The sequence below is a fragment of the Stegostoma tigrinum genome, chromosome 18 (genome assembly GCF_030684315.1).
Source record: "Stegostoma tigrinum isolate sSteTig4 chromosome 18, sSteTig4.hap1, whole genome shotgun sequence".
NCBI lineage: Eukaryota > Metazoa > Chordata > Chondrichthyes > Orectolobiformes > Stegostomatidae > Stegostoma > Stegostoma tigrinum.
The window spans coordinates 23,132,825-23,155,735 of NC_081371.1; the positions used below are offsets into that span (position 1 = coordinate 23,132,825).

The window sequence follows — 22,911 nt, forward strand, 5'->3', positions numbered from 1 at the left end:
ACACCTTACGCCAGTTTAAAAACTTCCAGTTTACCAGTTCCAGCCACCTCTTCTTTACCATGGATATGCAATTCCTTTACACATCCATTCCCCACCAGGAGGTCCTAGGGCTCTCTGCTTCTTCCTGGAGCAAAAACCTGAACCATCCCCACCCACCACCACTCTCCTGCGCTTGGCTGAGCTTCCTCACCCTCAACAACTTCTCTTTCAACTCCTCTCGTTTTCTTCAGGTAAGAGGGGTTGATGTGGGTACCCGCATACGCCCTAGTTATGCCTGCCTCTTCGTGGGGTACATGGAACATTCTTTGTTCAAGTCCTATTCTGACCGTCCCACAATTCTTTCTCCAATACGTCAATGATATCATCAGTGCTGCTTCCCTCTCTCGTCTGGAATGGAAAACTTCATCAATTTCGCCTCCAATTTCCACCCTGCCCTCACTTCCACCTGGTCTATCTCTGACTCCTCCATTCCCTTCCCTTCCTCGACATTTGTGTTTCCATTTCTGGGGATAGACTGGCCACAAAATATCCATTACAAACTCACTGACTCCCACAGCTACCTGGACTAGACATCCTCACACCCCACTTCCTGTAAAGACTCCATCCCATTCTCTCAGTTCCTCCATTTCCGTCACATATGTTCAGTTGAGGCCAACTTTGATGAGAGAGCCTCCAAAATGTCCACCTTCTTCCTCAACCAAGGATTTCCCAGCTCCGTTGTCAACAGGGCCCTCAGCACGTCCGGCCCATCTCCCACACTTCCGCCCTCAACCCTTTTCTTCCATCCTGCAACAGCAATAGGATTCCCCTTATCCTCACTTACCATCCCACCAGCATCCACATCCAGAAGATCATTAGATGCCATTTCCGCCACCTCCAGCAAGATGCCACCACCAGACACATCTTCCCCTCCCTTCCCTTGTCCACCTTCCGCAGGGGCTGTTCCCTCTGGGACACCCTGGTCAACACTTCCATCACTACCAACACCTCCTCACAGCCCTACTGCACCTTCCCCTGTAACCAGTGAAGGTGCAACACCTGCCCATTTACCTCCTCTCTACCCAGAATCCAAGGGCCCAAACATACCTTTCCCTGCACTTCCAAGAATCTATTTTACTGCATTCGCTGCTCACAATGTGGTCTCCTCTACATTGGGGAAACGAAGCGTAGACTTGGCGACAGCTTCGCAGAACATCTACGTTCTGCTTGCAAAAAAGACCTTGAACTACTTGTTTCCTGCCACTTCAAAGCACCGCCTTGCTCCCTGGCCAACATCTCTGTCTCTGGCTTGCTACAGTGTTCCAGTGAAGCCCAAGTCAAGCTGGAGGAACAACACCTCATTTTCCGCTTGGGGACCCTACAGCCCTCCGGACTCAATATCGAGTTCAGTAATTTTAGGGCCTAAGCTCTCTCACGTCCCAGCCCCCCATTCCACACACCAGGCCTTGTTACCACATAGCCTGCCACTACACACCTTCCTGTTGTTAGTCACCACTAGTCCCCATTAACAACAATTCACCCTCCTAGCCTGATCATTAGCAACTCCTTTGTCTGTCTTTCTCTCTGTTTGGGCTCTATCCTGTCATTACTCCCTACCCCACGCACCTCCCTATTTTCTACATATAAACTGACATTTTCCCAGCCGCCATCAGTTCTCAGGAAGGGTCACTGTTAACTCTGTTTTCTTCTTCACAGACGCTGCCAGATCTGCTGAACTTTTCCAACAACTCAGGATACATGTATGCAAAAACAATGTTCCAAACCAATATGCAAGGCTCAAAATTTGGTCTGTGTACTGGAGATTAAAAATCCACAGGCCTGTCAGGCACTCTCTTCACCAGAGTGAAGGTTATTGAACCTTTTTTTGTAGTGCTCCAAATTTACTTACTGTGGCTTCCAACACCTCAACATAGAATTTCTTGATCTGAGAATGTAGCCTCTTCCTGCCACCAAAAGTGCACCTCCCTCATCTTCATTAATACCTCTAAGAAAGCCTTCAAGTTGGCATTAGCAAAATTAGTGGCACTCCTACCCGGCTTCCAGCAATTCTACACTCCCATGTCTGCCATAATGTTGCAATGGTTCCATGTAACACCAACAATGGTGGTTTCCATAATCAGTTTAAATGGATTTTTTTTTGTCCCATCTCCTTTACTCCTTCACCCCCACTAACTAACAACCCAGTATGCTGTCAGCCACTTATTAGTCCCTTCATGGCCTGTAATTACTTCTTCTGCAATGGTGAGACAGGGACCTGGAAACAGTCCCAACTAGGGAGGCCATGACTTAGTACAAGACTATTAACCCAGAAACTCAGCTAATATTATGGGCAACCATGTTCAAATACCACCACGGCAAATCATGTAATTTGGATTCAATAAAAATATATGGAATTAAGTATCTACTTTGACAATTAACTGTCGTTGATTATTGGGAAAACCCATCGAGTTCACTAATATCCAACAGGGAAGAAAAAGTGCTATCTTCATGTGGTCTGGCCACATGTGACCCTCAGCCACTCAGTTGTAACAATTTCTATGAAATGTCAACAAAGAAATTAAACAACACAGACCACCTGGCATTGGCCTAAGCATCGGAAATGACAACGATTGAAAACAGCCTGTCAACCCTGCAAAGCCCTCCCTGCTAACAGCTATTTCATAGTCTAGTCAAGCAACAGTCTGACATAGTCATGCTCATGGAATCATACCTCACAGACAGTGTCCCATACACCACCACCAGCATCCCTGGATATATCCTATCCCACCAGCAGGACAGGCCCAGCAGAGGTGAGGGCACTGTAGTATACGGTTAAGAGGAAACTGGTTTGGCAGTCCTCAGCATTGACTCCAGACCGCAAAGTCTCATGGCATCAGGTTAAGCATAGACCAAGGAAACCTCCTGCTGATTATCACGTACTGTCCTCCCTCTTGATGAATCGGTACTTCTCCATATTGAACATCACTTGGAAGAAATACTGATTGTGGCAAGGATGGGGGATTTGGGATTTCAGTGTCCACCACCAAGATTGGCTTGGTAACAGCACTGCTGATTGAGCTGGTCAGGTTCTAAAAAACATAACTGCTAGACTGGATCTGCAGTAGGTGGTGATGGAACCAACAAGAGAGAAAAACATACTTGACCTCACCCTCACCAAATTGCCTGCTGCAGATGCATCAGTTCAGTCACAATCAGTAAGAGTGACCACTGTGCAGTCCTTGTGGAGATGAAATCCCACCTTCATAATGAGAATACCCTCCATCATGTTGTGTGGCATTAACATTGTGTGGCATTAACATTGTGCTAAACGGGACAGACATTGAGCAGATCTAGCAACTTAAGACTAGGCATCCATTAGGTGCTGTGGGCCATCAACAGCAGCAGTACTATACTCCAACTGCGCCAGGGATTTTAATGGAGAGTACAAGAAGGTATGCCAGAAGTAGCAGCAGGCATATCAAAAAATGAGGTGTCAGCTTGGTCTGAAGTTATGCTAAACATCATAAGCAGCTGGTGATATACAGAACTAAGCAATTCCACAACTAACAGATCAGATCGAGTTATGAATGGTGGTAGACAACTCAGTGAAGGAGGTGGCTCCAAAAATATTCCCAATGATGGAGGAGCCCAGCACAACAATGCAAAAGGTAGGGCTAAAGCATTTGCGGCCAGAAGCGCTGAATGGATGATCCATCTCAACCTCCTCTGGTGGTACCCAGCATCACAGGTACCAGTCCTCAACCAATTCAGTTCACTGCACATGATGTCAAGAAATGGCTGGAGGCACTGGATACTGAAAGGGATATTGGCCCTGACAACACTCCAGAAATAGTATTGATGACTTATGCTCCATAACTTGCTGCTTCCCTAGCCCAACTGGTCTAGTACAGCTACTCTGTGGAGGTGACAATGTGGAAAATTGCCCAGAAATGCCATGTACACAAAAAGCAGGACAAATCCAACCTGGCCATTTACTGCCCCAGCAGTGTACTCTTGATCACCGGTAAAGTGAGCAAGGTGTCATCAACAGTGCTATCAAGCAGCATCTGCTCAGCAATAACCTGCTCAGTGATGTCCTGTTTGGGTTCCACCAGGGCCACTCAGCTCCTGACCTCATTACAGTCCTGATTCAAACATAGACAAAATACCTGAATTCCAGAGGTGAGGTGAGAGTGACAGCCTTTAACATCAAGCCCACATTCAACCAAGTGTGGCACTGCAAATCAGGGGGCAAATTCTCCACTAGCTGGAATCATACCTGGCACATAAACAGGTGGCTATAGTTGTTGGAGGTCAATCATCTCAGCTCCAGGACATGGCAGCAGGAGTTCCTCAGAATAGCGTCCAAGGCCGAACCATCTTCAGCCTCATCATCAATGATCCTCCCTCCATTATAAAGCAAGAAATGGGGAAATTCATTGATGACTGCATAATGCTCAACATCATTTGCAACTCCTCAGATGCTGAGGCAGTCCATTATCAAATACAGCTAGATCTGGACAATATCCAAGCTTGGGCTCATAAGTAGCAAGTAGCATTTGCACCACTTAAATGCCAGGCAATGACCATTTCCAATAACTACCACCCATGACATTCAGTGGTGTTACCATTACGGAATCCTCCACTATCAACAACCGTTAACTTGAAACTTAGCTGGACTCATCATACAAGTACATTGGCTACAGGCTAGGAATACTGCAGCAAGTAACTCACTTCCTGACTCCCAAAGCTGTCCACCATGTACAAGGCACAAGTTAGGAGTGTGATGGAATGCTGCCCAGTTGTCTTGATAAGTGCAGCAGCAGTAACACTGAAGAAGTTTGACACCATCCAGGACAAAGCAGTCCACTTAACTGGTACCACACCCACAAGTACCCACTCCCTTCATGACCAATACTCAGTAGCAGCAGTGTATCCTATTTACAAGAGGCACTGCAGAAATTCTGATCCTTAGACAGCACCTTCCAACCTCATAATCACTTCCATCTAGAAGGACAAAGGCAGTAAATTCATAGGAACACCACTGCCTACAGGTTCCCTTCCAAGCCACTTGCCATCCTGATTTGTAAATGTAATCAACATTCATTCTCTGTCACTGGGTCAAAATCCTGGAATTCCCTCCCTAAAGGATTGTGGGTCTACCTGCAGTAGATGGGCTGTAGCAGTTCAAGAAGGCAACTCACCACCACCTTCTCAAGGGCAATTAGATACAGGCAATAAATGCTGGCTAGCCAATGACATCAATATCCGACAAGTGAATTTAAAAAAATCCATTTCCTGACTCTAGAAGTAAAATAGATCCCATGTCTTTGTTTGATTTCTCATCATCTTTACGTTTACCTTTATTTGTACCACAAATTTGTCTATATTATCACAAATGTTTTGTACATTTCACCTTTCAATTAAAGAATATCAAAGTTAACTTGTCTTGCAATGAACCTATTTGCTGATTCAGTCTCACTGAATAAACCTGTACTTTCCTGAACCTCTGCTAGTCTTTATTCAAACCACCACACTTCTTTATTGCCTTCACTTTTGTTTTAGCATTTCAAAACCTCCCTTCACCTAACCTGTTTGCTCCAAACCGTACCTTTTAGTTTAAAGCCCTATCCATAGTTTACTGACACACTGATGCAAATACTGTTTGACTGGAGCCCTTTCCAAAACTGCAACTTTCACTTTTCCCCAGGAAAATGCCAGTGCCATATGAATCAAAACCCCTCCTTTCTATATGATGCCATCAACTATATTTACAGGAAGAATTTGGAAAAAACGAAAGGGATAAAAAGCCTCAATTCAGAAATTTGACTTAAAATATAATAATGCTTAAAAGCCAAATGCTTGCTCCCAAAATCAGCTGTACAGAATCAGGAAATTTCGAACCTGGGATGGAATTCCTGAATAATCAGAGTGGGTGGGTGGACATGCATGTGTGCAACTTCAGTGACAATGTGGAGGCAACCACAACAAATGCCAGGTGCTGAGGCCAACTGTTTAAACATGCTGCATTGTAATAATAATAAAACAAAAAGCCCCTGTTCGTACCGTAATGCCATACCCTAACAATGCCACCTTCTTCACCCCTCTACCATGCCAACTTAAGCCTCCCTTTCCATCTGCCATGACCCTAATTTCCTCTAGGCCAACTTAGAATCAACTCATCAGCATGCTTGAGCACCCCCCAAACCACCCCCCCTCCACCTCAATCAGTCCGATAACCTTTTTGTTTGAAATAAACCCCATGCTAACTTGGTGCCAATACATACCAATCTATGTTCCTAGAGTGTACATCCACCACACTAACTGACCCAGTATCCACCATGGGTTATTAGGAGCCTTGCTGAAATGAAATAAAGTCCCATCTGTTTATAGTCTTTACTCTGCCAAAGATTGGGCAAAGATCTGACAAATGGAGTAATATGTGGGAAAACATGAAATCATTAATTTTGGCAGAAAGAACAAGCGTGCATATTATTCTAAATTGTGAAAATCTGCAAGTCTCAGGTAGAGAGATCTGGGTGTCCTAGAATATGAATTATGGAAAGTTTGTATACAAGTTCAATGCGCAATCAGGAAAGTTAATAGAATGTTATGTTTTATTGTGAGGGGAATTGAATGCAAGAGTAGGGAGGTTATGTTTCAGTTATATAGTGCATGAGTTAGAGCACATTTGGAATACTGTATACAATATTGGTTACTGTATACAATATTACTTACAGAAGTATATTAATGCATTGGAAGCAGTTCAGAGATGGTTTACTAGACTAATACCTGGAATGAGTGGATTAGTTTGTGAGGAGATGCTAGAGAGGCCAGTCCTGTATCCTCTGAAGTTTAGAAGAATGGAAATAACTTAATTGAAACACATAGATCCTGAGAAGACTTGACTGGGTAGATATGGAAAAAGTGTTTCCTCTTATGGGAGAATCTAGAACTGGAAATTATAGTTTAAAAATAAGGGGTCACTCATTTAAGGCAGAGATGAGAAAAATAAAATTATCCAGAAGGGCTGAGTGTCTTTGAAATTCCCTTTATCAACTGGCAATGGACTCAGAATCTTTTAATACTTTACAGCAGAGGCACATAGATTCTTGATTATTAGATGGGATCAAAAATTCTACGGTATTCAGAAATATAGAGTTAGGTTAAAATCAGATGAATCATGATCTTATTGAAGGACGGAAGAAGCTTGAAGGGCCAAGTAGCCTACTCTTGTTGCTTCTTCATATATTTGTATGCACTAAATTGTCATAGCCCCACAAAGACAGGTTGTCCTTTTACAATCTTTTGAAGCTGCCAAGTTATGTATCTGGAATTCTCCTCAACTGTCTAAAGCCCACAAGTCTCAGTTTTAGAAACCTCAGTGATGAACATTGCTACTGGGTCAATGCAGTCACACATTTAAAATGTGCTATTGCCTCAATGAGCTGTAGTTGTTTGAATTAGTTCCTCTCCAATTTCACCACACCCCTTGTGAGAGTGGTGAGGTGAGACTTCCAGAATCAGGATCCTGGCAGCATTTGCCCAAAGGTCCAAGCCGTCCAGTTCAGCAAAAATTCAACCTATGATTCACTAAGGCAGGATGATACAGGGAAGAGAGGAAAGGAAATATGGTTCTTCCAGTATACTTGATAAAACTCATCCAGCACTAATGAAAGCCAGGAGGCTTTCTGAACAAAATTAGCTTCCTAATAATATATATATATTCCTTCCCATTTAAAGAAAAATTTTCATCATATTGGTCTGAGCTCTGATCCATACCCCATTTCAAATCTGCACAACAAAGAACGACGCGGTGACATTTGTCCGATATAAAATTTTATTGTTGTAAAAGTTAAGGATATTTGATGTGAATAGCACTTTGGAAAGCTAATTGGTTCACATTGTGGTGAAGATGCTTTTCCAAAGAAAAAAAAGTCCTGTTGTATCTGTATGTGTCTCAGTATTTATTTTCATCATACAGGCATTGGCTGTTGCAGGACTAAATCCACTGCTGAGGAGAAGCCATTCTCCAACACAATTTTCCAGAGTGTGCGACACACCTCCAACAACTCCATGTAGTAGAAGGAGGTTACAACATCGCATTCCAACATTATTTCTTGATGGCATTGAATCCTATGAGAAACTAAACAGCAGCCTTCCATCAGTAACCTGTGGCTCCTGGAACTCTGACAACTCAAGTGGAAACAACAAAAAAGCCAGGCCAGTCTCTCTGAATGTACCCTATCCTTTCAGGGAAGCAGGAACAGAGATTCATGGCAGTGCTAGTAGTTTAGTAGGGGCGGTAAGTTTACTATTACTGTTGACTATTTCTGTTTGTTATCATGTTACAAAGCTGTTATACAGGCTAACATTCATCTTTGCATTCATTATTTTTCTTGTGTACATTGGTGACTTAAGTTCACACTTGATGCCTGATGGGAATGAGTCTGTTTGTAGCAGGAGTTAAATACATGCTAAAACTTGCTTAATATTGTCATGCAGGACAATACTAAGCCTTTCATAAGGCATAGTCACCTTAAACCAAAAGTACACAAATCCCCAGGATATTGAGAAGCTAGGGAACAAATTGTGGAATCCGTAGTAGAGATATCATTGATAGCCACAAGTGAGATGCCAGAAGAACAAAGGATGGCTAATGTTGTGCAATTGTTGAAGAGATGCTGCAAGGAAAAGCCAGGGAACTACAGACCAGAAAGCCTAATGTCAGTGGTGAGTAGGTTATTGGAGGGGATTCTGAGAGATAGGATCTACATGCATTTCGAAAGTCATGGGCCAATAAGGAATAATCAGCATGGCTTTGTACATTGGAAATCATGTCTCACAAATTTGATTGAGTTTTTTTTAAGCGGTCACCATGAAGACAGATGAAGGCTGTGCAGTAAACATTGTCTACATGGACTTTAGCAAGACCTTCAACAACGTACCGCATGGTAGACTGGTTAGTAGGGCTAGATCATATGAGATGCAGGATAGCCAATCAATTGGTTACAAAATTACATGATAGTAGAAGATAGACGGTGGTGGTACAGGGTAGTTTTTCAGACTGGAGGCCTGTGACCAGTAGTGTGTCACGAGGATCAGTATTGGGTCCACTGTTGTTCATCATTTGTATATACAATTTGAATGAGAATATGGTTGATGAGGCATGGTTAGTAAGTTTGCAGGTGACACCAAAATTGTGGTTACAGTGGACAGCAAAGCAGGCTAAAAGTACAATGGGATTTTTGATCAACTGAGCTACCTGGCCGAGAAATGGCAGATGGAGTTTAATGCAGATACATGCATTTTGATAAGACAAATGAGGGCAGGATTTACATAATTAAAGGTAGGGCGCTAGAAAGTGTTGTCAAACTGAGGGACCTAGGGGTGCAGGTACATAGTTCCTGGACAGTGGCATGGCAGATAGGTAGGGTGATGAAAAAAGGGATTTGACACACTTGCTTTCAGAGGACAGGAGTTGGGACATCATGTTACAGCTGTGCAAGACATTGGTAAGGCCACATATGGAGTACTCTGTAAAATTCTGGTTGCCCTGCTATGACAATGACATTATTAAAATGAAAAGTGTGGAAAAAGGATTTACAAAGATGCCACCAAGATTGGAAGGTTTGAGTTATAAAGAAAGGCTAGATAGACAGGGACATTTTTCCCCAGAACACAGGAGGCTGATGAGGGCCTTAGAGTTTTATAAAACCATGAGGGGCATCGATAAGGTCAGTGGCCAAGGTCTTATTCCCATGTAGGAGAATTTAAACCTGGAGGGCACAGGTTAATATGAGAGGAGAAGGATTTTAAAAGGGACTTAAAGGGCAACTTTTACACAGAGGGAGTGCGTATTGGAACAAAAAGCCAAACAAAAGATAGAGGTGGGAAAAGTTACAGCATTTAAAAGACATTTGGACAGGTACATGGATATGAAAACTTCAGGGATACAGACCAAACACAAGCAAATGGGACTCGTTCAATTTAGGAAAGATGGTTGGCACAGATGAGTTGGGCTCAAGGGCCCATTTCCATGCTGTTATGACTCTAATTTGCAAAGGTGCCATGCTAAGAATTGTCTTAGCCTAGTTTTTGGGTCTGGGGGATTTGGGATTTAGTCAGATCATGATGGTTCCATTGGAGATGAACATGTAGATTTGTTGTACCCAGCTGTTTACATGATAATAGTGCAAGGCTGAACATATACCTCACTCCTCTTTACACCTCTTTATGCTGCCAAGTACCTCTACACTCATCAGGGAATTGAAAAGTATTTTGGTAATGGATGCAGCCAAACTTTGCTCTTCAAAGTAGGATGTACCTCTTAAAATAGGAAGAAGCAGCGAATAATATCAAAGTGATTCATAATGGAACACTGGGGTAGAGATATAATTCTAGGGTGATGGTTACACCAGTAGGGGAATTAATGATGGAGGTGGGAAAGAGAAAATGCAGTTCCTTAGAGAGGTGGTGTGCAAGGTATTATTCTGGTAAATATGCATCTGGCCACAGAGTAAGTGGGAACATCTCTGACTTCCGCATAGGTTCATTGTACTCCGTAGAGCTAAGTACAAACTACCTTTCTCTTGCACTGAACAGCCTCTCCCAGCTGGAAACTAGTCCTTATTCTTTAAGATTAACCTGCTTAGGTATGTTACTTGCACCTCCAGGGCAGGCAGGACTTGAACATGGACCTTCTAGCTTAGAGGTGGGGACACTACTGCTGCACCACAATGTCCTAATCTATGCCGGGTTAGTGTCAGCTGCCCTCACAAATGGACTATAGAGCAAATAACATATACTCAATGAATATTACTGTCAACAGTACCTTATCTTATTCTTCATTAAAAAACATAAAATTGACAAGTAAATACTTTCAGACAAGACAAAAAGAAATTATTGAAGAGAGAGAAATCATGCAGCTCCTAGGACCCCCACCTCACTGGAAGTTTTCATTTTGGTAACACAAAATCAGACAGTTGATGGGTTGCATCCTAAGACCATAAGATAAAGGACCAGAAATAGGCCATTAAGCCTTTCAAATCTGCTGTGTCATTCAATCAGGGGTGATAAGTTTCTCAACCTCATTCTCTTGCTTCTCCTTGTAACCTCTGATCTCCTTACTAATCAAGAATCTATGTATATCTGTCTTAAAAATACTCAGGGACTTGGCCTCCACAGTCCCCTGCACAGATTCATCACCTTCGGCTGAAGGAATTCCTTGTCATTTCAGTTATAAAGAGTCATCCCTTCACTTGGAGGCTGTGCCCTCAGGTCCTAGTATCTCCTACTCATCAATATATTCTTCTCCACGTCCATTCAATCTAGGCCTGTCAATATTTTGTAGGTTTTAATGAGGTCCCCTTCATTCTTCCAAACTTGCAGTATAGACCAGAAGCCCAACCTCTTCTCATTTGATAAGCTCTTAATTCCCAGGATTTTCCTTGTAAACCTCCTCTGGGTGTCCCTCCGAGGCCAGCGCATCCTTATTTAGATATGAAGCCCAAAACTGCTCATAATATTCCAAATGTGGTCTGACCAGAGCTTTTTACAGCCTCAGCAGCATGTTCTTGCAGTTGTATTCTAGCTACCTAAAGTGAATGCTAGCATTGTATGTGCCTTCCTAACTGCTAACTGAATCTGTATGTTAACTCTAAAAAAAAATCATGAACTTGGAGTCCTACTCTTCCTTTGTGCTTCAAATTTCTGGAGCCTTTCCCCATTTAGAAAATAGTCCTTACTTCTATTTTTTCATAACAAAGTGCACAACCTAAATTTCTCATATTTTATTCTATCTGCTCATACTCCTATCCTTTCCAAGTCGTTCTGCAGCCTTCCTGCCTTTTCAACATAATCTGTCCCTCCTCATATCTTTGTGTCACGTGCAAATTTTAGCAGCAATGCCCTCAGTTCCTTTGTCCAGATAGTTAATGTTTAATATTGTGGCCCCAAAACTGACCCCTGTGAAATTCCACTCATCACCAGCTGACATCCTAAAAAAGATCCCTTTACTTTCACATTCTGCCTTCTGCCAGTCAGCCAATCCTCTATCCAAACAAGTAACTTGCCCCTAACACCAACGGCTATTATCTTACTTAGCAGCCTCCTGTGTGGCACCTTGTCAAAAAGCTTCTGGAAATCCAAATAAATTGGGTCCACTGACTTTCCTTTGTCTAACTTGTTCATTACCTCCTCAAAAAAATTCTGGCAAATTTATTAGACATGACCTCCCCTCATGAAGCCGTGCTGACTCAGTCCTATTTTCCCATGCATTTCCAAGCACTCCACAATTGAGTCCCTAACTGGGCTCTTAAAAAAATCTTACCAAAAACGGATGTCAGGGTATCTGGCCAATAATTTACCATCTTCTATCTCCCTCTCTTCTTAAAAAGAATGTTACATTAGCCATTTTCCTCTGGGGCCCTCCCTGACTCCAGTGATTCCTGAAAGATCACCAACAATGCCTCTACAATCTCCTCAGCTATCTCCTTCAGAATCCTAAGTTGTAGTCAATACGGTCTGAGTAATTTGTCCACCTTCACACCTTTCAGCGTCCCTAGCATCTTCTCCATATTGATAGCCACAATACTTGGCTCTGCCTCCAACTCTCTTGAAATTCTGGTATGCAGAAATAAGCTGCTTTTTATGGACATTTGGCCCTGGAGGGATAAACAGTTATTCTCTGACCTAGAATCAAACCCAGACTGCCGCAGTGAATGCGCTAAATATTAATCACTCGACCACTGGGTAAGCTATCTACTGATTTGAGTTGAAATTTCTTTTCCTAGCATTTGTTTCAACCTCAAAGTATCAATTATAATGTCTTCTTCTTTGTAGCACTTCATTGAGTGCTCATTATCTCAGAGAAATTATCTGTTTAACACTCAGTAATTATGGTTTCTTCAACATATCCTTGGTATCAAAAATATTGTTAGAAATTATACATTACCCCCCCCCCCAATATGTGCAAGACTTTCAGCAGAATACTTTTTACTTCTCTCACTTTTTCAGTTTCCCAAGCTGAGAAACTTTTCCCACTTTCTCCCACTGTATTTGAAAACCCAAGGTTTTGTTGAGAGAAATCACTCAAAATAATCAATTTTATTTCCTTGAATTCACCATAAAACAATTTTCAGTGCATATTTCATAGAATCATCAAATCATAGAATCCCTACAGTGTGAAAACAGGCCCTTCGGCCCAACACACCGAAACTCGGAGCATCCCACCCAGACCCATTCCCCATAACCCACCTAATCTACACCCCCCTGAACACTACAATTTAGCCTAGCCAGTCCATTTGTCTATGTTTAACTGTTTTGTTTGACTGTGTCCAGTTTTAAGACATCAGGTCATGAGATCTTGTCTGTGGGCCCAGCCAGTTCAATTGTCCAATCAGATTTTGCAGCTGCTCCATTTTAGCATTGGAATGCACTGGGACCTTCAGCAGCAAGTGGTGTCAGTGAGAGAGGGCAAATGGGGGATAACAAAAGATCAGACCTATCACTGGAGGGTGTCTTTGGTGGGGGGAGAGAGCAGACAAGGAATTCCTCAGCCTAATGCAAGCCACGTGGTCATTCCATTTACATAATGTAAATACAAATAATGTAATTATTTGTTTGTTGTTAATATTCCTTTGTGGTTTCTGGTGACCTGAGGCCAGTGAAATAAATCAAATCATAATTCATAATGCTTCATAATCTTTCAGCTGCCTATGTTCAAATCTCATGTTAAATTTCTGGTGTAGTCAGCAGGATTCCACATCAAGTAATCAAGCACAGGCAGGCAAAGGTTGGAAGGTACCTAGCTAAGATGGAGGACTTGAAACTGGAAATGTCTCTGAGGGAAGCTGAAGCTGTTCAAAGATCATTGGAAGTTCACATATTTGGGAAGGCGCTTGAAACTTTAGGCCAGGCCTCGGCAGAGCCTCCCTATGATATTACAGAGGATAGTAGTAGTATGCCTGGTCAGATATTAGAGGTGCTGTAAACTAAGAAGATGGACAGATTCAGGATGAACTGACAGTCTAGTGAACAAAGGCTAGATTGAGACACTGCCTTTTCCAGCAACCAGGAGCCTCAACGCAAGTGAGCATGCTATCTTCATGATGAAATATCTATGCAGAAAACCCTAATAGGGAATATGGGAAAGAGGTACAGGTCAGTACAAGCCAGTAAAACAAGTCAGAACTTCAAAGATTCTCTGCAGAGAACAGTTGTTGGGCACAGCAGTAACCTGACATCATTACAACAGAAATTTCTATGAGTGCAAGCGAGCAAAAAGGTGATGATCTAGTTTCTATGTACCTGAAGTTGGTAAAATTATTTGATTGTATTCCTTCTCCCGGATCCTTCCTTCCAAATGATCAGGCTCAGGATACTGAAGAATTGCCTGGCAGAATCTATGAAGAATGGGAACATCCAGATAGAGGTGAGGAGGATTAATAGTGGCAAATCTCAATTATCTTGCTTTAACTGTGGGTTCAGAACAGAGGAAAGATAGGACGCTAAGACCAGGAAAAGGGGCTATCAGAGATGAAACAAGGATACAGCATTGCATGTCATATCCTGTCTGTAGCAAGGTCTGATATTGACTAGTTGGACACAGCTGGCATGAGCCTTTAAGAATACTGATGTCAACAGATTGAAAATAACAAGTTAGATTCTCTCCGATCCAGATAGTTTGAAGGTCCTGTTTGGGTTGATAGATATTGAACCGGTGGAGCAGGCTTGAAAGATCCCTCTATGTCTGCTAACCTAATTATATGCCACATTTTTGCCCACTCATTACCCTATTAATATCCCCTTGCAGATTCTTTATGTCGTCATCACATCATGTCCTTGTAACTTCGTTTGAAGAGGCAGATGGAACATATTTCCACGCAAAGTCAGAAAGGTGCAAGAGTCCATTATCAAGGAAGAAATAGCAAGATGTTTAAGAAAAACTTAATGCAATTTTACAGAATCAACATAATTTGTGAAAGGAAATAGTGCTTGACAAATGTTCTCGAGTCCTTTGAGATATAATAAGCAAAACTAGACAAAGGGTTCCAGTTGATGTAGTGTGTTTGGCTTTTGATAGGTTGTTGAAGAGGAGAGTCTTGAGTATAATGTATTAGTACAGATTGAGGATTGTTAAAAGACAGAGAGTCAAAATTAATCAGTCTTTTAAAGGTGGAAAGACGCTCAAATATTTTTTTCCTGTATTAATCAATTAGGAGGAGCAAGCAAAGTATAACGCATCAAATTTGCTGATGATAAAAATACATGCTGTGATGAGCGCATACAGAATCTGCAAGTGGATATTGATGGGGGTAATGAGTGGACAAAAATGTGGTATATAATCAGGTTAGCAGACATAGAGGGATATTTGAACTTGTTCCACAGGTTCAATACCTATCAACCCAAAAACAGAACATTCAAACTATATGGATAGGGCAGAATCTGACTTATTTTTAATCTGCTCACAACATCATTATTCTTAAAGGCTCATGCCAGCTGTCTCCAGTTACTCAACATCAGATCTTGCTAGAGTGTCACATGTCAATTGTAGCAAAGTTGCCACCTTGTAACCCTGGAGGTCACCGTGATCACTGACTTGAAGCAAAAGTCTGTGGTCCATGAAATTTTTTACCCAGTGATAAAAATGTCTGCATCCAACTAAGGAGGTCCATACCTATCCATGAACCTGCAACTGTTGTGGATATTGGACTGACTGGAGAAGATATCTCGAACCTCAGATGGACATTAGTAAGTGAAAGGAAACTCAGACATACTTGCTTCTACTCTCACCAGGTATAGGAGGATGTTTAGTAACGATGATGGTCAAATTCAATATTATGACCAGAGAAGTCATAGACTTGTGACTGAAGATAACTGTCCAGTTAAGATTCCTTACCGCTGGATCCTACCCCATCACTGGGTTGAAGTCCAGGGCTACCTCCAGAAGTCTTCGATTCAAGATGTCATCTGAGAGCAAGCTTGTTTGTGTCCTGTACAATCCTTGTGAGAATGAATGATGAAAAACTAAGGATCAGTATTGGTTAGCAGGCACCTCTATGCAAAGACTCAAAAGGATACTTACACTTTACCCAGGATTGAGGAAGTATTACAAGTACACAAAAGGTGCAAAATGTTTCTTCCATCTCAATTTTGTCCATGGTTATAATCAGCCATCCAATGCTGAACAAATGGGCCCTAGTTATGTCTGTCTCTTCATGGGGCATGTGGAACATTCCTTGTTCCAGTACTATTCCGGCCCCCACCGACTTTTTCTCCGATACATTGGCGATATCATTGGTGCTACTTCCCTCGCTCGTCTGGAATTGGAAAACTTCATCAATTTCACCTCCAATTTCCACTCTGCCCTCACTTTCACCTGGTCTATCTCTGACTCCTCCCTTCCTTTCCTCGCCATTTCTGTTTCAATTTCTGTGGATTGACTGGCCACTAATATCCATTACATACCTACTGACTCGCTGGGCTACACATCCTCACACCCCACTTCCTGTAAAGACTCCATCCCATTCTCTCAGTTCCTCCATCTCCGTCGCATATGTTCAGATGAGGCCAACTTCGACAAGGGAGCGTCTGAAACGTTCACCTTCTTCCTTAACCAATAATTCCCCAGGTCCATTGTCGAAAGGGCCCTCAACCAGGTCCAACTCATCTCCTGCACTTCCACCTCACCCCTTCTCTTCCCTCCCGCAATGCCGATAGGGTTCCCCTTATCCTCAATACCACCCCACCAGTATCCACATCCAAAAGATCACCAGATGCCATTTCTGCCATCTCCAGCAAGATGCCACCACCAGACACATATTCCCCTTCCCTCGTCTGCGTTCTGCTCTTTCCCTCCAGGACAACCTCGTCCACACTTACTTCACCCCCAACACCTCCCCACTGCCCTACGGCACCTTCCCCTGTAATCAGCGAAGATACAACACCTGCCCATTTACTTCCTCCCTCCCCAGTATCCAAGGGCCCAACATACCTTCCAGGTGAAGCAACACTTCACTTTCAATTCCAAGAATCTAGTCTACTGCATTTGTCGCTCACAAATGTGGTCTCCTCTACATTGGGGGAATGAAACATAGACTTGGTGACCCCTTCACAGAACTCTACATTCTGGTCGCAAAAAAAAGACCCTGAACTAACTGTTGCCTGCTCCTTCGATGCACCACCCTGCTCCCTGGTCAACATCTGTCTCTGGCTTGCTACAGTGTTCCAGTAGACCCCTCTCTATTTTCTGCATATAAACTGAGGCTTTCCCAGCCACCATCAGTTCTGAGGAAGGGTCACCGGACCTGAAATATTAACTCTGTTTTCTCCTTCACAGATGCTGCCAAGCCTGCTGAGTTTTTCCAGCAACTTTGTTTTTGTTCCTGATTTGCAGCATCCGCAGTTCTTTTGGTTTTTAATTTAGTGAGAAAACAGCATTCTATAGACACCAGGGGATGTTATAAATACACAAGAATGTTGTTTGGGCTCTGTAATGTCCTTGCCATCTTCATGCACATGACGGATATATCTTTGGTTACCTTAATTTCCAATGTCTCCTTGTACATCTGTACGACATGATCATCTTCAGTTCAACATTCAAGGAGGCACTTGCAAGACTAGATGCTGTCTCATCCCACTTGTTGGAGTTTATCTTGATTGTCAACCTGGAAGTGTCAACGTTTCCACTTTTCCAGACAAAAGTACAATACCCGAGCAATTGTTCACCAAGGAAGGCAATTCTCTTGACAATGAGTGGTAGAGGCGGCCCTGACCTCAGATAGGGAAAGAGCAGCATGATTTCCTTGGTCTAGGAGACTTACTACCTGCACAGCTGTGTACGGTTAGCTGCCCCACTCCATGATTTACTAACAAAAATCAGAGAATGCTGCAGGAGTAGTTGGGAAACGATGTACAAGGTATGATATTCCACAGAGCATTGTGAGCATGTGAAGACTCCTTTTGCATCCTGAGCTACACAGATATCCAATACACAATACTAGAACTGATGTTAATTTCCTTGCCCTCAGAGTGGTACCGTTCAAAAACAGAAAAGAATGGTCAAAGTCTTAAGCCAAATGAGACGAAAGTGGACAATCATTCTTGTTTGAAACTCAAAATGCTGGCTTTAATGTGCGCTGTTGCCCAGAAGTTAAGAGACATTCTGATTAGTGCAGAGTTTCAAGTGTTTACTGGCAATAAAGGCCAAATGGTTTTCTGAACTCACATAGTTTCAATTCTAGAACGAAAACAGAAGTTGCTGACAAAGCTCAGCAGGTCTGACAGCATCTATGGAGTAAAAAATCAGGAGTTAACGTTTTTGATTCGGTGACCCTTCCTCAGAATTGGGGAACAGAGTTCTGAGGAAGGGTCACCGGATGCGAAAAGTTAACTCAGATTCATTTACTACAGATGCTTCCAGACCTGCTAAGTTTTTCCAGCAACTTCTGTTTTTGCCACGTCAGAATTGCATCATCTACACATATCAACATATATCATCAAGAAAATGGAGCTAAAAGGGCCAAAGGAAAATTGAAAAAGGATCTGCATATCTGGGAATGCACTCTAACCTTTACCTTCTTAGCTGTATTCAATCCCACTGACCTGAAAAGCATTTGTATTGTGCTGTCTAGTCAGACTGCAATGTCTACTCACTTGGGTTACAACTTCAGATTCTCTGTGTAATGGATTTGAGGTCTTCTCAACCATACCTAAACATTGCCTCAAGCATGAACACTTATTGGAAAGGAAGCAACCTTCCTTATTTTCTGTTTTCATACCCCATTCTTCCAGTACATGACCCTCAATCCTTGTACATCATCCTTGACATTCAACCAAATTTTATATTTTCCAATAGAATTTCCTTCCCATCTCACCGTTGTGGCATCCCTCCTAATAATTTGACACTTGACAGTACATCACTTAGGAACCTACTTTGGGTATTTGCCTTTAAATAAGTTAATCCTTTGCTCATCATGATTAGTATCCCTACCAGCATTTAATCACTGATCTATCATCTAGCATTCTTCTGCCTCTACCTTAGAAATTGCATGTGTACCATGCATAAGGTGCCTTTTCATTATCTATCATGTTTTTAATATCAGATTGTGTTATTCATCACCATCACTTGTGAGAAATATTATTTCATTCCCATTGCATCTTACAAAAAAGATTTTCCTAGACCTATGTCCCTCTCTCAAAAATAAACCAGATGACCTGAAATAAAGTCTACCTCAGAATATTGCATGTGATTTTACAACCCTTCGACTTTTTTCTGAAATGTTAGCCTTTTTAAAAAGTTTTCCTATTAGCATGTAACACACTGAAGTGGGGATAAGAAAAATGGAACCATTGACTGTTCTTCCTATGTTAGGCGAACCATTGTAGAGAGTACAGAAACCAACTTTAGTTTCCTTGCATATACAATTGGTACAGCCTAATGCTGAACCATTTACAAATAATTTTTATGATGCACCAACCATGCCACAGATGTTGGCAACTTGCAATTCAGTTGATTAGCCAGTATCTTACCCAACACCTTGTCAGTTACTGCATGATTCGTCTCTCAGAAAGCTTTGTTGAAGTGGCTTCCTGCCTATGGTATTCGTGACAACAATATTCAAATTCACACATATGGCCAAAGTTCATCATTTGTAAATTCTCCTCCATCAGTCAAAATGTTTGTTAGCATCCCAAGAACCAGACAAATGTATTTTCTATGATCTTATCTATGATGGTTGAATAGCGCTCTGTTTCTGGAGTTCTCTGAGAAGCAATCAGGACATCCTCCTCATTCTGTCTTGGTTTTGAAAACAGCATCTCTGCAGTTAGGAACCTCTTCTTCAACCTCCAAACATTCTTTTACATTGTTGCCTGGTGACAGGAGACTTTTTTCTCTAATCCAGAGTTGTTCTCTTCAAGATCTGAAAGCCACAAGTTAAATGCCGATAAGCAAAACAAGTCTCCACACATGATTAACTAACAGAACAAATCTATAATGAAATAACAAAAAGGTCTTCCCTACTCAACACACCAAACATCAAAATACAAATCAAACTTAGATCTATGTAGGAGCAAATGACTGCAAATGCTGGAATCTGTACTGTAAACTAAAAGAAGTTGGAAATCATAAAAGAGGTCAGGCAGCATCCATGGAGAGTCAGCAAGCTAACATTTCAGGTCTAGATGACTCTTCATCACAGCTCAGTCATCTAGATACAAAATGTTAGCTTGGTCCCTCTTCATGCACTGTTTGACCCACGGTGATTTCCCGCATTTTTTGTTTTCCCAACTTGGAGCTATACTTCACTCCTTCACTTTAGAATCTAAGTGCACATACAAGAATAGTATTATATTTTGATTACATTGCCACCTTAAACATAAAGAGGGTGGAGCTTTCATACTCTTTAACCTTATGGTCAAGAGTATCCAAGCAAGAATTGGCCAATCCACCCCACACAATGGAGGTGCAGCTGCTGTCCAACATCAAATAGTTAAACAAATCAGGGAGCAATTTGTTCATCACATAATTTAGGCTTCCATTTACCTGCACAATTCCTTTAGGCCAGCCACTCCCATCATCAGAATTGTCTTTATCAAGCATTACTTGAATGATTTGACAAATTAGCAAAATCACTGAGCTAAACTTGTTCTTCAGCAGATTAAAAACAAGTTGGAGATATTATTCTCAGACAGTGGAATTGAATCCAACCAACTGAAAAAGGATAGGAGACACTGGGGTATGTGGGCAGGAAATGAAGAGGAAAGGTGAAGGAAGAGTGTCCACTCACATTACATCAGGGCAAAGGAGGATCAATGACATCCTTTCACATCTGGAGGTCACTTGAGACCATTAAGCCCTCAATTAATGGCCACTTAAGGCCTCATCACACTATTCTTTCAGCAATGCAGGGCACTTTACCACAAGGGAGGCTACCCAATAAATGTTGACAGCCTTCCTGAAGGTTTATGTGCATGACCTTCCTGATTGGGTATGCAGTGACATCAAGCACCGCAAAATCCTGATCTTCACAATCGCCACTTACCAATTCCTTCCCGCTCCACCCTTATTCATCCCACCTCAGAATATCAGGAGCTGTCTAACCAGCCCTGGTGAATCCTCTGGGGCATCCTGTATGGCTGTTGGTCCAAGACAGTTAAACATCAGTGGCCACTGTACCTGGAGACACTGTTCAGATTGAGATGTGTTGCTGTCCTCCTAGATGGTCCAGGAGGTGGAATCTTCACCCTTACAGTGAAGGAAGCCCCAGTGTCAGGCTATTGTAATTATATTAATTAATTATAGTCATTGAATTGCTTCAGAGTTTCCAGAATTTGCTGGAACATTCAAACTGGCTTTCACCATTGTACCTAATGGGCTAAATTTAAATGCCAGACATTACTCAGATTTTTTTTTCTGAATGGTCCTCTGGTGATATGCAAGCATGCACATTGTTTCAATTTCTTATCTCCAGCAGTTCAAGAAAATATTACACAGTAAATAGTGAAGGAAGGCCATTAAATTATTTTTTGTGTAGCACCTTGTTGGACTGTGCAGTACATGCATATCTCTTCAAGAGCATCCATGCAATAGATCACAATGTTCGAAGTATCATACAATATTATTTAAACATATTATGGCCAACGTATTAGCTTTTTTGCAATGTCTATTTTTCTTTTTGCTTAAATAGGTCCTGATCTCAGAAGGGCTTGGTCGATACGCACAAGACCCAAAATTTGTTGCTGCAACTGCCCATGAAATTGCAGATGCTTGCGATATGACAATCGAGGAGATGGAAAATGCAGCAGGCAACTTGCTCAATGGCAAGGCTAAGGGTAGCCCAAACGGTAATCTGTTACCCTTTGTGAACTGCAGAGATTACCAACAACAGAATATTGTGCAAGACTGCACAGAAGGAGGGCAGGACTGTGAAAAAAGTGACACGGAATTTGCAGATGAGATGATTTATGTAAGCACCCTGTAGTGACAGAAGATGGCTACATTATTTGCTTCAGTTTGTTTCAGAAGTGCCTCACTGTTCTTGTACATGAAGTAACCAGAACAGCTGCTTTCTTCATTTGCTATTGTGAATTGGAAGTTGAGTTGAGCAGTTGTAGCTCTGAATGCTTTTTCTAAAAAAAATTAAAATTATTATAAAAATCACAATTTCAGGTAACAAAGTGGCATGACCTTTGAAACTGCAGCAGAGATACTATCCAACATTTCAAATATGCTAAAACATTGTCAGAATTTGTGTATAGGAGGGACTCTGGAAAGGAGTGTCTTTCTGACTGGTTGGCCAAACAACAGCTTAAAAAAAATGACAAGGTTTAGAACTGGATGAACACAGCAGGTCAAGCAGCATCAGTGGAGCAGGAAAGCCGACGTTTCGGGTCTAGACCCTTCTTCAGACCCTTTTTCTGAAGGAGGGTCTAGACCTGAAACATCAGCTTTCCTGCTCCTCTGATGCTGCTTGGCCTGCTGTGTTCATCCAGCTCTAAACCTTGTTATCTCAGATTCTCTAGCATTGCCAGTTCCTACTATCTCAGCTAAAAAAAAGCCTTGGTTTTAGGCAGAAATAAAAATGAGGGTACACACCATGCATGTATGCACACAAAATATATCTTTTGAAGGATTTGACCCTCCCGGTGTATATAGAATACCTCAGAATAGAATTTCTTGATTCTTACATTCTGAAGAAAGAGAAGAGATAGATGCTGTGTGGGAAGGATAAAGAGAAAATGTATAAAATTTGCAGATGCATTTAACTGTCTCTGCTTCACTTTTAATGATGTAGAATGTGTCAATAAAATGGTCTTGATAAAAAGTGCTTATAGCTAGACTGTGAGCTGTTTCGCGTACTGTTCATCCTATTTATTTCCACTCAGATTGCATTCTGAAAGCAGGGTAATTTCTTATTTTAATGTGGC

At 41.9% G+C, this 22,911-nt stretch overlaps 1 protein-coding gene across 15 annotated transcripts in view; it reads left to right on the top strand.

Moving 5' to 3' along the window:
* LOC125460699 (voltage-dependent L-type calcium channel subunit alpha-1C-like) overlaps positions 1-22,331 on the top strand; it is an 814,036-nt gene extending 791,705 nt beyond the window's left edge. For 12 of the 15 annotated variants that reach the window (XM_048548420.2, XM_048548421.2, XM_048548422.2 and 9 more), the window contains 2 exons: positions 7,964-8,284; positions 21,672-22,331. In XM_048548420.2, the coding sequence (XP_048404377.1) occupies positions 7,964-8,284; positions 21,672-21,965 (615 nt within the window). In that variant the 3' untranslated portion in view covers positions 21,966-22,331. Of the gene's footprint in view, positions 1-1,695; positions 2,858-7,963; positions 8,285-14,352; positions 14,414-21,671 lie in introns of those variants that run through there. The other 3 variants (XM_048548430.2, XM_048548431.2, XM_048548428.2) reach the window with 2 other exon arrangements.
* Positions 22,332-22,911: the final 580 nt, after the last annotated feature.